The sequence below is a fragment of the Eschscholzia californica genome, unplaced genomic scaffold, assembly GCF_041429995.1.
Source record: "Eschscholzia californica isolate CP2 unplaced genomic scaffold, dmEscCali1.0.p SCAF_1, whole genome shotgun sequence".
Taxonomy (NCBI): Eukaryota; Viridiplantae; Streptophyta; class Magnoliopsida; order Ranunculales; family Papaveraceae; genus Eschscholzia; species Eschscholzia californica.
In genome coordinates, this window is record NW_028238198.1 from 2,593,791 (window position 1) to 2,611,621 (window position 17,831).

Here is a 17,831-nt window from a genome sequence, read left to right on the forward strand (position 1 = left end):
TTCATGGTTTCTTTCTTTATTCTTTGTTTGTTCTTTGCATTTAGTGGGCTTACTAACACTTCTCAATTAATCATCCTCAACATTCATCGTTTAACTTCAACTCTAAACATCAACTCTAATCATCGACTATATTAGGGTGCTCACTTGAACTCCAATATTGATATTGATCGATTGAGAAGTGTTGGCAACTATATGTTGAAGATTATATCGCCTTGAGAATGTTTACAGGTGAAAAAAAAGATTGGCTGTGTTATTTGCAGTGTTCATTTGAATTGAAATTCCTCGTAGCTAGAGGATCCCCCACTTTGTTACTAATTCAGCCCCCACACCTTTTTTATCGGTTCAGTGTACTCCAAAACTAGCTCGTCGATTCTACAGAGGTGTGATAATGTAATCGATGACTTTCTCATTTGGGGTGCATTTAGCAAGGGTTGTATTTTGTATTCTAGAGAAGTGATTGATATGCGGGCGAAAATAGCAAAATGGAGTGGAAAAGTACTCGATAAGCTAATGGAACAGTAATGTTCAAGTTTTGTCATGTCTTTTCTATATATGAGGTGGGTTCGAATGAGAAGTTTGGTTTGGCTCTTTCGATTACTCTATTGGTTTGAATGTTCGATGATTTCTGCAGAAAAAAAAAATGAAGAGGAAAACAGGAGGATGAGCAGTGGCGCCCCAAGTGGTTGAAGGGCTTAAGTCGGAATTAAAATTGTGGTGCATTTCGTACAGTGAAAAAAAGTAATAAAATGTCTATCTAATGCCTTCAAGAGGAGACGTGATATTTTATCCTGCAAATATTCTGACTAATCTCGACGAAATATGTATACAGGCAGAATTTTGAGAGATCTAGATGATGTAGAAAATTTAGTCGAAAAGTTCATGAAAGAAATACTGTTGTGGCAGAAAATAAAGATAAACAATTGAAACAACTGAAACTACATGGGTCGGAATTGGACGAAATTTTGAACGTTTGTGTGAAATAACAAATTGCACAATCGTTATGGCTAGTGTCACAATTAGCCCACTTTCCGGGCCAAATTCCATGGTTTAAGCTTTTAAAACAGATTTTTAGTTGTCTTTTACCATTTTTGTGAGGTTTCCTTTAAAAAGTTTCTCTTAGATAGTTTTATATTTTCTTGAGATTCTATAATTTATTTATAAAAGTTGTTAATTTGAATTGCTCATGTTATATAAAGGGGATTCATAGTTATTTAATCATTCAATTTTATCAATAAATTTCTAGTATTTCTTTAAACTTATGGTGTGTTTGGATGGCGGAATCATGAATCCGCGGATTCATGAGTCCTTGGGATTCATGATTCCATGGATTCATGAATCCAAGTAATATTTTTTGGCTTGTTTGGCAACTAAGAATCCTATGATTTATTATTATTTGAGCATTTTTAAACGTCTTTAGAAAAAATATTATTTTTGAAAAAAACAATGATTTTGAAAAAAAAATAATGATTTTGTAGAAGGAAATATTTTTTTGTTGATTTTAAGTTTGAAATTTAGGTTCATTAATCCAAAATCCTAGCAAATCCTAGGGGGTAGGGTGGGATTTTGGTCCAATACAAATTTTGGAATTAGGAATCCTTAGGATTCAAGAGTCCTAGGATTTTTGGTAGCCAAACAGACCAAGGATTCATGATTCCTACCAAATTCCACTTTTAATAGGAATCTTACTTAGGAATCCTGCAACCAAACACACCATATGTGAGCTTTTCGATTTCAAATTTTGAACGTAGACCTAACTTTTTTCTAAATACTTTGTTGTGTCACTAGATCTAGTTTGGCCCATACCCGAAGCGGGAAGCCTACCTGGAAAACAATTTTGCTTTTATGAGATCTTCCAATTTGCATTCAAGCTGCAATTTTGTCCACTAAATTATAACAATATGGGCGCTTCTATAACTACCCGGCCAAACAGATGTAAGTGAGTGGCTATGTCATTTACCCGAGCTCTCTATAAGCACCCGGTCAAGTAATCAAATCTCTAGCTGGAATCCGGTTGAACAATTATGTTGCTGATTCAACCAGTCTTGACTTTGCATAACCAGATATTAATGTATTCCAAGATGCAGGGTTTCATCCAGGCATTTCGTCGAACCACTTTATGGCAGAATTCATGTGGCCAATTCGAACAAAAATTGATATCATTGTAGTCCATGCAAAAACATCTCTTTGAGACATTTCATCGAACACTATTCGATTCAACAATTTTATTCGAATTCAAATAAAAACCGAGCAACCCAATTTGTAGAAATAAATGAGATGAAAGCCCATTCTTCCAAATCTGACTATGAACTGATTCACCAAATTTAAGAGTTGAAATTAAACTACAAGCTTTGATCAATGAAGGAAATGTAATACTAGTTGAAGAAACTTGAGAATCCACCATTTTTAAGTACAATTGAAGAACTAGAATTAGAGAAGAACTTCGAGAATAAGTTGTAATCAATGCATGGTATAGCTAAAAGCACCCGATCAAACTGCTGTAGCCACCCGGTCAAAACACAAATTGTGAAATGCCTGTCTAATCCAGGCGCTTATGACACTTTGTCCGGGGGCCTTTAGGCCCTCCCGTTACATTATCTAGTTCACACCACGATGAATGATGGAATCAGAATGGTCCATACCATCTCCATGCTAATGAAAGTGACCTAATTTCATTGTACACGTAACTCATGCCAGAACGTATCACCTGTATTAAAAAAATGGTCCCACTAAAATACACGTGGTCAGTACAGATCACGAGCTCCTGATGTCATCTTACTTTCTTTATACCTCTTAGGTAAACCGTCCAAAACACGTGTCAAACTTCAGAAATAAATACCACATACCATAAATAACATACATACATACATACAGAAAATATATGGACCTAATACGTGTAAGATTTTGTGGGCCAGGCCCAACCTAATTTCGGCAAAGTGGGTCCATTACCCATACTCAACCCTAACTATGGTCTGATTGGTCTCCAATCATACTAGCTTGACTTTAGTTTCTTTGCTTCATCTTAACTGCCACGTGTGATTGTCGCCACCCACTAAGGATATGCCATGTGTTCAAGATTAGAGGGTGTTTATTTTGTGGGCCCATGATGTATGGGCCTTGTGGGCTGCCCATAAATATTAACAACAAAAATTAAGACTAGAATTAATTGTTTAATTTTAGGTTTTATAATAGAGAGGTGAATTAAATAAGTATTTTTCTTATTATATATACATAAAAGTAAAGAAAATTTTTAGTGAAGAGAATGATGAGTCACTCGTCTATTATTATAGTTGATAATCTTGATGTATTATATGATTTTATGATGGAACATATGTCCCATTCAAGAAAATCAAAATATATATTTATATTGTATATGAGGAAAGACTAGATTAACAGCATTGTCTCCCACTTCGCTGCATATACAGCTTCACTTGCCTTGTCTTCCAAATACTAATATTTTTGTGTGTTGAATTTAATAATAAAGAATACACGTAATTGAAGAGTACTGTTGGCAAGAAAAATCATGTAAATTACATAAATCTTACGTTACTTGTCGTTATTTGTATTTCAAAAAAAAAATTATAAATATTTATGATGTGTGTAAATTTTGTTTGTCACCAGATAAATTTCATAACGGAAAAGTTAGTAAAAAATACTTTGACAGAAAAGTCGAGATTTGTCTTTCTCATCACTTATCAAAATTCATATTTAATGGTTCGAATACGACAAATAATTGGATAAGAACTTTATAGAGTATTATATAAGGATGTAATCTCTAGGATTGATAGAGCATGGTGAGATTGTTGCTTATTGTAATTGGGTTTAATGGGACCTACATGTATCTATACATACGTAAGCATTGAGGTTTATATATGTTCACGTTAATTGAACGATAAATCTCGAAATTATTGAATCGTTGTTAACTAACTACAAAGTTGATCGTGTAAAATTTATGTGTTAATTATACACGTAATTTTGTCAGTTAACTAGTTCATCCACTCACATTCGCATCTCATACATATATAATGAGCAAATTAACTACTAAAAGTCTTTAAATTTTTAGAAAAAAAGTTCTTTTTTTTAAAGAACTTATTACTTTTCAGCTCTAACTTATTATAGGTAATAATATTTTAGGTCGGCTAGGTCTTTCAGACCAAGTAAGAGGATTGATTGTGAGTACATTTAGGTAGGACAACTTAGAAAAATGGTCACTTAATTCACGATTGAAAAATTGGACACTTAATTCACTGTGTCTTAGCTACTTAAAAGTCTTCTTCATTGCCCAGAGACTTTTTCATTTTCTTCTCTCTCAACTTGTGTTACTAGTAGTCAATCTCTCATAACTCATCAAGTGTTAGTACTATCGACAAAAGTCGCCCTTAAACGTCCCAAAATTACAATCTAAACAACAAGTACAAATCATCTTCGTGTTCTTCGGGTGCTCAAATCACTCTTACACAATTATTATATTATAGATGATATAGTTTATGTGTTATTATCAAAGAGATAAAAAGAAGGCTATTTTTTAGATAGTAGTATAAAACTGAGACAGTGAAAGTATAAGGGATAAGAAAAGTGACGCATATTTGGGTTATAAGTTTCTTCATAGCTACATGCTTTTATGTGTTGTTAAGGTTGGACATGTTGGGTTTTCCTCCTAGTGGGGAAACCTAGTTGGGTTTGGATTAGGAAACCAAACCCGGACCCGAGTCGAGTTTCTTTGGGTGGGTTACTTATGACGGTGGAATTAGGATTAAGGGGGAGTCTATAAATACTACCTTAACCTAATTTAGATGTGTGTGAGGAGCACCAAAGGGGGAGAACACAATTAGAAACGCACAAGAGAAGAAGGGAGAGAAGGAGGTTGCCGAGAAGAGCGGGACAGAACTTTTTCAGCACACACAGTCTTCGTTGTTCGGAAAATCCGACGGTAAGATCTTCTCCGATTGAGCTGAAATTTGGCAGAACTGTTCTTGACATATTCATCTAGTATTTGTACGGAGGGATCGTTGATTGATCGCCGTAATCCTAGTGAATTTAGGGTCGTTTTGGACTGCAAATTTCTGGGCTGTTTTTGTTCTTTCTTGTGAGGGTTTCTCCGTGTTTCTTCGTGTTTGAGATTGATTCCTCTTTTGGAGTCTGAGTCTCGGTTGGACGTAGTCTGTAACTACTTTGCTATCATAGTTGATTTGGTTGGACTACGAGTCCCGTGGTTTTTACTTCTCACGTTGAGGAGGTTTTCCACGTTAAAACGTTGTCTTATTTACTTTCAGTTCTTTGTTTATTGTTCCCACATATTCTTCTGTATTATCCTCGTAACTAACACAAAGGGAAAAACTTTATATTCCGCTGCGCCTAAGTACCCGTTTTTCCCAACAGGACATAAGTCATATGCTAAGACAAAGAACCAACAACACAAAAAAATAGTAGAAAACAGTCTTACAAAATAAAAGATGGCCGCGGCTTTGGGGAATAAAGAAAATTTTCGGGAGAATAAAGACATATTCATTTTCAGTCCAAAAAAGAGTTCTTTTGATTTCTGCCCATAAATCTTCATCTCCTTCTCTCATCCTCTCTCTCTAGCTCGTCCTCTCTATGTCTCTCATTTTAAACCCCTTAACATAATCGACCATTGGGCTACACATATGTTTTGTAATTCTCGTAAACTCCTTTGCTCGATCCTCCACAGGTCCAAGAACCAAATGCATATCATTGAAAGTAACTTTCATTAGTTTAAGTGTTGTAACTATGGTGGTTTCGATCAAATCTTAACTCCTATAGTCTTGTTTGATTTTGAGTGTGGTGATCCTGTTGTTATAGCTTATTGATCCGACTAAATTTTATCATTAACAATTCGAAGATTTAGGTTATTGGTTCGAAAGGAAGATTCAATTGAATAAAATTAGGGTTTCTGGGAGATCTAGGTTTTACTTACCAGATCCAGTTCTTTTTTGTCTATGTATGTATATATTAAATACTTCTAAATTCTAGTTGAGATTTGTTAAGAAATTCTTCTGGATTTTTTGCTTCTTCTTGTTTAGGTTTTGCAAAATTTCACCTTTTCTTTCCTAATTTCTAGTAGTTCATAGTTAGATAGCATGATCTAATATATGTATTTTGATGTTATCTTATGAATTGCAGTAGAGGGTTGTTTGAGCTTCTTGGGTCTGGGGTTATTTTGGCTTCTTCAATTAAAACTAGTTCTAGATCTTTTACTTAGTTCCGCCGTTATTTTTAACTAGGTTTTATAAGTTGAAGGAGAGGACGAGCAAGAGAGAGAGGATGAGAGAAGGAGATGAAGATTTAGGGGCATAAATCAAAAGAATTCTTTTTTGGATTGAAAATGAACATGTCTTTATTCTCCAGAGTGTTTTCTTTATTCCCCAAAGCCGCGGCCTAAAAGATTTAAGTTGTTATGTTGATAAAACTTACTATAGGGCAAACAATAGTACGATAATTTTTATTATTATTGAAACACAAGATTCAAGAGATTTCTTAATAATTTTACTAGTATTTATAACTCATTAAAATTGAAGCACTAATCGGTTGTTTCTGGCTCAACTCTCTAAAATCGAAAAATATTTTGTTTACGTTTGTTAACAAAACCTTTATAAAACTATTGTTAACAAAACCTTTATAAAACTAGGACAAACACAAGTAAACAACTCAGACTACAAACCGGATTACATACCGATCTATATTCGAAGTACTTTCAACATCATAGCTAGATATATTTATGTGATATGGTTCATTAATGAAACATCACCCCAAAAATTTACCAAGTTTTTAGTTTGAGAATTAAAATGAACACAAATATATATTGAGTGTATAATCAGAGTTCAACAAAAAAAAAAAGAGTGTATAATCAGAGTACATTTGGTGTATGATCAATCACACAGTAATACTATTGAGTAAGAGAGGCATTGAATGCCACGCGGTTTTTTGAGGCCAAGAAGAGAGTTACTTAACTTATGCATAGAGCTGACTTTTGGTAAGACAAGGAGTAAATGTTCTTGCTGTCTTCTTTTGACTCTCAGCCCTAATTCATTTGTCTCTTATCATCTCTCTCTCTCTCTCTGCTTTCTCTCTCTACTTTCTCTTTCTATAAATATAGACATAGAAATCATGTCCTCTTGGACGCTTGTCTATCCCACCTCACTTCCCTCACTCCTCTGTCATTTCTTCTTTCTTTCTTTGAAAATATAACACCTCCCCATTTCACTTTTCATACTCAAAAACTTCAAAAATCTATAGAGAGAAGAAAGTTTCATAAAATGGGTAGACCACCTTGTTGTGATAAAATTGGAATGAAAAAAGGACCATGGACACCTGAAGAAGATATACTTCTAGTCTCTTATATTCAACAAAATGGTCCTGGTAATTGGAGATCTGTTCCTACTAATACAGGTAATTTAATTCATCTCTTTTCTCTATTTTGGGTTGATTTTTATACTATATTTTAAGATTAGTTATATAATAAATTTTGATTTTGTTACTTACCCATGTTTAATTTTTGACAGGTTTGCTTAGATGTAGTAAAAGTTGTAGACTTAGATGGACTAATTACCTTAGACCTGGTATTAGAAGAGGTGAATTTACTAATCAAGAAGAATCCATGATTATCCACCTTCAAGCTCTCCTTGGCAATAGGTATGTCTCATTTTCTCCATCTATATATATAGTCCCACATGGACAAAAACTACAAATAAAAATACTATATATTATTAGCCAATTCATTGTTGATTGGTTTTGAGTTAGACGACCAGAAACTGAAGCGTCTGTCTCTTCTATGTCTAGGGTTCTCCTTCTAAGTTTTTATGATTTGATTGTGCAGATGGGCAGCTATTGCTTCTTACCTTCCACAAAGAACAGACAATGATATAAAAAATTATTGGAATACCCATTTAAGGAAAAAGTTAAACAAGATTAGTAATAATCAAACAGGACAAGATCATGAACAAAATTCAGGAAGAAATGGGGGATTATCATCATCATCAACAGGAACAACAACAATCTCAAAAGGTCAATGGGAAAGAAGACTTCAAACTGATGTTGATATGGCAAGACAAGCTCTTTATGAAGCTTTATCTCTTGATGATACTAACCCACCAGCTTCCATTAATGGAGTTCCATCTTCAATTACTAATGAGGATAAAACCCACATCAGATCTTCATCATCAATCTCTAATGCAAGTAGTAGTTTTGATAGTCCAAATTATGTGTCAAATACTGAAAATATCTCAAAATGGTTACAGAGTTGGAAAAAAACAGAGGATTCATCAACAAAATCAAGATCTTCATCAGAAAGTACTACTAGTACAAGAAGAATCAATCATAAAAGTTTATCACCAGAAGGTTTAGAATCATTATTAAGTTTTGATTCATCATCAAGTAGTCCAGATGATTTTGTTTCTCATCATCAATCTGAATCTTCTAACTTTTTCTACCATGAAAGTAAACCAATTTTAGAAACTACTACTACCCATAGTAATCATCAAGTTCCTCTTTCATTGCTTGAGAAATGGTTGTTTGATGAAGGTGTTAATAATGTTCAAGATCAAGAAACTTCAGCCATGAATATTGATCAAGTTGGTTCATCTTTGGATTATCAGACTTTTGCTACTGCTGCTGACTTGTTTTGATGTTTAAGGGTTATTTAGGGTTTTGGGTTTTTCTGTGTCTGTTTGTTTTTTTCTTCTCCTTTTTGAGAGAGAGGTTTAGGGCTTGAAATGTTTGGGGTTAATTATGAATGTCCTAAAGTGAAAAATGTCAATCTAGGACTAGTTTATCATAATGGTGGGAAAGAAGTGTAAATTAATTACATATAATGTAGTTATATGGAGTATTTCCTTTAATTGTCCCCATGCCTCGAATTTGACTTCTAAAGATTAAAGCTCTGGCCACTCCAACTAAATGTTGTTGACTAATGTAGTTATAATGTTAAATGGTACATCTGAACCTAAGATTCTTAAAATCGTAGAGTTCATATAGAAATCTGATAAATCAGTAAAGTTTTCGATGGAAGCGTCATGTAAATCTAACAAATAGACTACAATCTATGTAACCTATATATTATGAGGGGAGTGTATCTTTTTTGAACACACCATCGGTTACACATCTGAAATTTATCTCTAAGAGTGGAGACTATATCTCGTAAATTTATATCCAATGGCTGATATTACAAAATACAAACTATTTTCAAAAGTTGAGATAATAGAACTGTTTGCGTCCACCAGACACGTGTTACACCCTTGTAACTATCTGATGGGAGAACTTCCTCTAGAAAGATTGGGTGGATCAACATCAAGTTTTCATTTGTTTTTGGTTCATTAGATTGATTAATGATTACTTAGTTACTAAAATCAAGTGATCGTGTGAGTTTTTTCTTTGCATAACCCAAAGAATTATTATTGCTATTCATTATACATGATATCTTGGGCACTAAACCATACAAAGATAAGACCACCTTATATGTGCGAAAGTGTCTTTTACTTTGTTAATGCTCAATAAAGGATTTTTGTAATTCGAAATAATTAAGTGACTTCTGAATTTTTGAAGTAGATGTACAACTAACTGAATAAAAAATTATTTTTATCGAAATTGTGAATTCAATGTTGTTCATATCTTAGATCAAACAATAAATCTATCTAAAAAAAATTAAAAAAATCAAATTTGTTAACAATCCCTTTAGATAAATCTTTACTACATAATAGATGATCCGAATGAAAACCCGAATTTTGTAGACAAATGTGTTGACAAAAATGGCCCGTTAAAACTTAAATCTAGTAAGTTAAAAATACCTTCCCAATATAAACGAATTATGGTAGATGAGGAGGTAGATATTGAGTTTGACTTTATGCAGTGTGTTTCGACACATGGGTCGCGGTAGGCAAAAGCAAGTCAACGTTATTATTAATATTACAGACATTTGGGGGACCCGCTTTAGATTTACTGAACCTCCCGATAAGAACAGTCAATATTGAGACTTCCTTTCTAGAAGCATAACATTGATTTCTGTCAACTTGCTAGTTAAATAGTACTAGTAATTAATAAGAAAAACTTTGTAAATAGTAGTAATTAGATCATGGCTAGAAATTGGGTGTTGGCTTAACCAAACTCAAGTTCTTCGATTGGTTTAGCGTGAGCGGTGAATAAGTTGGCTCAGTTCTGCCAATTCCGAACGCGCACTCAATCTTAAACATGCACGACTTTGTTCCTCGGAGAGACTACCCCCGTCACTTAGTCACTAGGTCAGAGAGCCCGTCCCACACCTGCCTATGGCAAGCACAAGGACATGCTTGGTGGGTGATTGTGTCGTGCGACCCATCTACTCACTAATGTATACACAACTTCTTATAATTAACGAGAAGAATTAAACTTTGACTTGTTAAAAATAAATTAATACGATCGAGATCGAAAGAAACACATGTTAACGTTCACAAAAAAAAAAAAAGACACCCATGTTAGTGTTAGGAAAAATAACCTAATTAACTTGTTCAGGAATATGAAGATAAACGATGTGAATGTAAAAGCAGAGACACCAAGATTATTTAACGTGGCAAAAAAACCCCTCCAAACTAGAAGGTAAAAAACCACGGGACCTAGTCCAGAAATCTTCCACTATAATTAAATAATGGGTTACACAATTCTTCAAGATGTGTAGAAACACTCTTGGACAACTCTTCACCAAACCTATGGTGGATAAACTGAACAAAGAAACAAAGAAATAAAATCTCTTACTCCTTAGGATTTGAACAAATCCTAGATTACTAAAGGTTGAAGAAGATAACCACAAACTAAATTGCTTCACAAGATTAATAATCTTCTTTTCTTCAAACCAATATTCTGCTCTTTCAATCTCTCTTGAAAGAACCACTTCAGAAATCTCTCTTTCTCTGACTTCTCTTTGTTCTGGAAGTTGTTGTCATCTCTCATATCTCTCTCTAACCTGAGAAGATTATCTGAGAGGATTCTCTACTAACTCTCCCAACTGGGAGCTCCCAACTGGGAGGATACTCTCTAACCTGAAAGTATGAATAATTTCTTCTCTTTCATTCCCTATTTATAATGATAAATAAAGAGGTATTCTACTAGAAATAGGATTCCTTTTTAGGCTAGAAATAGAAACTTCTATTTCTCCCTAAATAAGGAATAAGGGAAATCCTATTCTAACTAGGAATCCTTTTTATATAAGGAGGGACCCCAACAGTTAGGACTACTGATCCTTTTTCATAGATAAATTTGTGTATATTGTAATTTGTTGTTTATGGTCTGTTGTATAGGGAGAAGATCAGTGACACGATATATATATATATATATATATATCTCTCTTTAATTCTTTTTCTTTTGTTTTTTTCCTTGTGAGCTGCTTGATCTTTATAGTGTCCCCACAACTACTGTTTGTGTTGTCTATCATGAATAGCTTATGATTTAAAGAGAGAAAGGAAATAGGAACCGTGGAGCAAGCAAGAAATATTGCCTTGGAAATTAGCAGATAAGAGTCTTTAATGTATAACATGTGAAATGTTTTGACTTTCTTTAACCTAATTTATTATGTAAGCCTGTCCTTATTTTGAGCTTGACTATTCATGCAAGATTAGCAATAGAGTTAGATATCTATAATGGCATGAGAGTAACCTCTAATTAAGTGGATTCCTCTCTTTAATTCCATCACCAAACTAAAAGACCCAATTTCATTATCTAATAACTCCTCTTGAATTTGGGTAATTGATCACCCAATTAAGATCACATTCAATTTGGTTATTCATTACTCTTTTATAGACTCAGCTTTCTGTGGTGTCGGTGATACTGTTCAGTTTGGCATTTTGAGTCTACGCTGTTAAAAGAGCACCAAGTTTTTTTTCTTGCCAATGAGAGATTGTTTGCTTACAATCTTCCCATAATCACATCATAATAAAGATATTGCATTGATCGCGTATGTGTCATAACTTTTCGGACAGCTGCAATACTGACTATTTTGGCACCTTTTGATCTCACAACTCTGAAAGCGTTGGGACAATTTTTTTATAAAATTCAACAATGCTATTTGGCCTGACACATATGGACGGACTAAACAAAACTTGAACATGACACTAGAATGACGTCAACACTCAACTTCGAATTTGCGTGATGTAGGGCCATTTCTTGTCGGGTCAAGTAGCATTCTTCTATAAAATTACATACTTCAACCTCTCATCAACAAATGAGATTAAATAATAGAGAAAACAACATCTTATTTTTCTTTTACCTAGCTATTTTGTTAAAAGTTCTACCAACTGAAAGGACAGCTGATCTTCATTTACTTCTTGTGGAAATAAGCTAGGTTCACAAATATAGGAAGGACTCTCTTGATGGGAAAAATAATAAAAAGAAAAAGTGATGAACAAATAGACTAATAGATTCCAATCAAACATATGCATGCATATTCTGCAAATGTGTTATTATATTCATGAATGTGTATAGTCTGTGTTTTACTATAGTTGTCCATGATTCATTCCATGTTTTTTTTAGTAATATTTGATTCAATGCAACCTTATGAGTCCTTTCCCAAAAATGTGGTTGGTTGGTAGCATAATTTTTTTCTTTTAACTTTTTATAGTGATGACCGTGTGTAGTCGAAAGTTATTGGTTTAACGAAACACTTACAAATCAAGAAATTATATTAAAGTTCGATGTTGCTTGTCTTAGTATAGACTAGCGTTGAAGAACTTTTTCTCGGGTTGTGATTTATTTATTTATTTTTTAAATGTGGTTATCCAATATATAAAAATATATTAACTAATAAAAGAAAAAAAAAAATCGTATAGGCGTTTTAGTACGAAGTACTAGCGCAGAATGTATCACGTTTTCAACTTTAAGTGATTGGATGTGAACAACTACAATTAAAATGCAGTTATTTGGAAGAAAATATTAACTATAATAAGAGGCTGACAAAAGATGGAGCAATAAGAATTTAAAAGTTAAAGAAGAGGTCATTTTTATACAACATACATGCTCCTTCATTAATGGAGTCTTAGGAGAGCCATTCATTTTAGTATTGAGAAAATACATGGTGAAGGTGAAGAAGGGGCTAAAGAAATAGGGTATGGGTATGAACTGTGTGATTCTGATGACATTCATGAGACTCCCATGTTCTTCTTTCATTCCTATAGTATATTAGTATTGCATTATATAGATTTAAAAACAGGTTCTTTCATTTGTTATCACTCAGTTTCTTGAAAATGCAAAAAACAAAGAAAAATTATTTGGAAAGAAATCTTATGCAGCTTGTTGTGAATCTTGATTTCGATTATTCTAATCAAGGGAACTATGAATTACGACAAACCACATAAATTTTTTGTCTAGTGTGAAGTCTCACATGGGAGAAAGACGATCTAGCAACCAAGAATATAATATGTAGGTCCTCTCCACTCATTGCCAGAAGGTTTTGAATTAGATGATCACAAAACTTAGTATCAGAATTAGGCCAACACGTGATAGACTTAGAAGCCACACGTGTTTTACTTTGTCTGGAAAAACAAAAAATATCTAACAAACCAAGAATATAATGTTTAGGTTCTCTCTACTCGTTGTTTTGAGTTGGATGACCACAAAACTTAACCAGTCTATCTCGTTTTTCTTGTTATCTATGGTTACTTTATTTTGTTCCAAAGAAATGAAAAACAAAATGTTTATGGTTCACCATCAATGAATCTTGTATATATAAAGAGAAAGAGAGGTTATAAAGTAGGTGTTACTATTTCTTTTTTTTTTTTGTTGAAGGATAGGTGTTACTATTTCATCAAAAAAAAAAGTAGGTGTTACAGCATAAGGAAGGGAAGTATGTGAAATAGGTAAGTGTGTACATGTGGGGACAGTTTGGATGATTTGATATTGGACTAAAAAAGGGAACATGTTAGAGTTCAGTACTCACAGCAACATAGAGTTGGCTTATGGCCCTACCAGGATCTCAGTTTTCATCCACCCTCTGTGCTCGTCAATCTATATATGGGACAACCAACAACATTCGGTTGGAGAGATAGGAGATTTAGTCTTTCACCTTAAAGATCAACGATTCGAGCTGACAATTCAAAAGAAAATATGCATATGGGACAGAGCTAAAAATTCAATCAAATGCTAAGTTATTTTTTCTTGTCATTGGTGGCCTACTGGCCTATAATCATCTTGGATAGACTTATACTACTATAGAAACGACTGACTGACTAAGTCGGTGAATATAAACTAGGTGAAAAATTTAGAGGTAAAATTTTAACTCCTCTTAAACATTATATATGGATATAGTTTTGACGGTAGCCATATCGTTTCGATTATGCAGAAATGTTTAGGAGTTTCTTTAACTTAAGCAATTAAGCACTCCAATTCTTACTAACCACATCATTTTAGCCTACATAAGGGTTGAGATGGGAAATGTTAAAATGCACTCCCGTTTTTGTTCTATGTCCTGATATCCAGGGGCGGAACCAGAAAATAGTGTGAGGGAGGGCAAAGATGAAATCTAAAAGAAGAGATCATACATACAAATTATGTGGGAGTCAAAATTACTATTAGAAGTCAAATTCCAGGGAGGGCCACTGCCCTCCCTGGCCACTGCCCTCCCTGGCCACCCCTAGTTGATATCTCCTTTAACTTAGACAAAGAATACATTTGATGTGAGTGTATATATCAAAAAGGTGAGTGCACTTAAAATTACCCGGGTTGAGATTGGGAAGAAAAAAGTGGTGTCTAATGAACATTCTCTGATTCTCTCTCGTGAAATTGTCCAATGAGCCCATCAAGGCACAATACTAGTTGACCAACTCCAACCCACCGAAGCTTCGGACCTGGATCGAAAAGAAGAATTCTATAGGCGCCCTCGGGATCAGATTGGGACCCTCCTTTGAAGGAGCCTATGAGAGGGAGAGAGATATGGTGGTGACAATGGTATTGGTGGTTGATGAAGGTGGTGGTTAAAATACGAGAGAGATAAATACACCGACGAAAACAACCACTTTGATTTTTGTGGGCAAACGCTTAAAGCCCAATGGCCAGGCAAGGCTAATAGTCCGTCATTCATAATACCAAATGGAGGAAAACTATTTATTTAGGAACATTTTATAGGCACTTCATTTCGACGATCCCAAGTCCCAACACCCTGGCCCCTAGCTCCATTGGTTTAGTAACTTAGTTCTTATATTACTCCCACATAGGAACAAAAGTAAGTATAATTCTTCAATTTTAAAAGCTTCTACTTACTTTTTTTTTTGGTTGAAAGAAGGCTTCTACATACTTAGAAGTTGAATTCCTTTCATACCATAACCAACCTTATATAACCCAATGAATCTGTCCTGTTTTTTTCTTCCCCTTTTTAGTCATAAAGGGTAAACTTATATCTTTAGAAAACAACAAGTTTGAATGAACATTAAAACATCAAAAATTTAAATGACAAACTATTAAAATTCGAACACCAAAAAAACGATTAAAATAGTGATCTACCCTCTTCCATGTTGATTCATTATAATTGTAATGATACTCACCAAGAACTTTAGTTTCTAGTTTAAACAGATTTAGATCTTTTTCTTCAAAAAAAAAAAAGGAAATTGCAAACTCACTGAAATTTTGATTTGGTGAGCCAGATTCATCTTCCTTTCTAGTACATTTTCCTCTGTTTTATCGGATAGGATCTTCATGATTTGATAGAGATGAAACTGGCTCACTGATTGGCTTCAAGGCCCACTCCATCCTTCAAAACATAACCCTTTCTATACACTTCTCTCTCTCTTTCCCTCTCTCTCTCTTGAAACAGGACAGAACGATTACCATCTTATATTGTCTTACTTTCAATCATCAAAGAGAGTAAGAGAGAAAAATGCATTCTCATTTGCATGTCAATCTAACTTTTTTGAATTTTGATTCTATTTGTAAGATAATCAAAGTTCAAACATGTTTACTTCTATTGTGAATTGGATCAGACCCTCTTCTAACTCTTCTCTTGCTCGACCGATTCGGGTCATAATTCGGTGTTCGTGAGGACGATTTCTTCTTGGGTTTCAAGTCTTGAGAAACAACAACTCCAACCTCCTTAAGAACACGAAGATTCTTCCGTACTAAACCGTGTTCTTCTTTCTCTAATCTTAGTACATGATCAATACTTGTCATGGCAGAAATCTTTTGTGGTTGAACAAACAAAACCAAGAACCCAATACAAACTAGAAGACTTAGCAACTTAGAAAAATGGAAACCCATGTTTTATCAACTGAAACACAAAAAGAATTGAAGTATATGATCTTGTTAAGAGTGGTGATAAGAGAATAAGAAAGATTTGATGAAACTTGAAGTGATCCTTCTCTGTTCTTTATGGCCCATTTATGTAGTTATAAGCTTGTGGGTTTATTCTCTGATTGAGATTTGAAGGGTTTTAAGCTTTTAAAAGCATAAAAAAGAAAGTAATGAAGGACCCATTAGAACTTGAGAGAAGTTTTTTAAGATTCACTTCCAAATCATAAGCCTTAAATCCAAGCAATTTGATGCTGTTTTAGAAGACTCTGACAAGCATAAATAAAGAGCTTGGAACAAAACCTATGAGAAGCCAAGCATCTTTTTGAATATTGATTCCCTACATCTCTATCATTTCCCTTGCTTTTGTCTTGTAAAACACAAAAGGCCTACCTGTTTTTGAACTGCCTGATTGATCTGCCACGTAACTCACTCGTTTGTGTTGTCGTCGATGTTGATGTGGTATATACCCACATTTTAGGTACCTAGTTGGCTACTCACAAAATTTATCTTTACTGAATGCACTTAGTTTATATTCTTTCTGAGTTTCAGATAACTAAAAACTAAGTTACAGTTATGTACTGCATTATCTAGCCACATAACGTTTTGCTATACTCAGTAAAGTAGATAACGTGTATCGAAAAATAATTGAACCCATAGTATAAAATAACCTATTTATCTTTCTTTCATATGTTTTCTATAATTTTAGGATCCGATTATATCAAATAAATTTGAATTGATGTTAAAGAGCACTAAAGGTAGTCCAAAAATGCAACCCTAGAACCAAAGTGAAAGACATGTAGGATTGCTACAGTTAGAAGGAACCACAAAGTAAAGTAGAAATGTTAAAAGGAGTCACGAGAGAGACTACATAGAAGCCTCCAAACAATAAAATAAAAACAAACAAATGCTTTGTGCCATTTTAAGAGGAGATCCTCTTAGCTTTGCCCAACTTTAGAATTCCAAGCTCTTTTTTCTATGCCAAAAAATGAAAAAAACAGTCCTCCTTGGTTTCTTGTGCTAAATGTTTCTTTATGCTTTTCTTGCTATTGTTTGGATGGTTAAACTCTCACCCCTCTATTGGAAGGTTCAAAACAAGAACCATTCGTATCAAGCCACCCTTTCATTCGATTTTCCCACCTCTGAGTACCCATATAGACCATCTTTTCTTCTCATATCCTCTTTGTAATTTCCAAAGGAAGTTCGTTTTGATTGTATATTTTCGACAGTGTAGATCACTGTTTCAATCTTTAGTCTTAGATGTTCACAATCTTCTTTAAAACTACAATGCCGTTTTAAAACATAATAATTCATGAAATCACCTACGACTATTCAAAAATGACATCTAACCGTACGCCCTTAAAAAAAAATTCGTCTGGAATTTCACTTAGAATCTCACTCAGATAGTGATATGGTATAATAAAACATTTACCGGTATCACCCATTTACCCCAACCCATATTTTTATCACTTGCTTTTAACCAATGTTTCAAATGAAAGTGGGGCTCCACCTGTAATTGATTTTGCAGTTTAATTAGCTTTAAATCTAAAAGTAGAAGAAAATAAAAAGCACCAAATCTTCTA

The 17,831-nt window shown here is 33.9% G+C and overlaps 1 protein-coding gene across 1 annotated transcript; it reads left to right on the forward strand.

Annotated features, from left to right (window-relative positions):
* Positions 1 to 6,386: 6,386 nt before the first annotated feature.
* Positions 6,387 to 8,852, forward strand: LOC147563178 (myb-related protein 306-like). Its single transcript, XM_086635445.1, has 3 exons — positions 6,387 to 7,404; positions 7,518 to 7,647; positions 7,832 to 8,852. Exons 1-3 carry the CDS (start codon positions 7,272 to 7,274, stop codon positions 8,637 to 8,639), a joined length of 1,071 nt encoding a protein of 356 aa, XP_086491571.1. The 5' UTR covers positions 6,387 to 7,271; the 3' UTR covers positions 8,640 to 8,852.
* Positions 8,853 to 17,831: the final 8,979 nt, after the last annotated feature.

What these genes read in the sequence shown, in the direction of transcription:
- LOC147563178 (XM_086635445.1), top strand. Translation starts at nt 7,272, where the DNA reads ATGGGTAGACCACCTTGTTGTGATAAAATTGGAATGAAAAAAGGACCA. An exon ending in ATCTGTTCCTACTAATACAG is followed by an intron (nt 7,405 to 7,517) that starts GTAATTTAATTC and finishes AATTTTTGACAG; the next exon opens with GTTTGCTTAGATGTAGTAAA. An exon ending in CAAGCTCTCCTTGGCAATAG is followed by an intron (nt 7,648 to 7,831) that starts GTATGTCTCATT and finishes TTGATTGTGCAG; the next exon opens with ATGGGCAGCTATTGCTTCTT.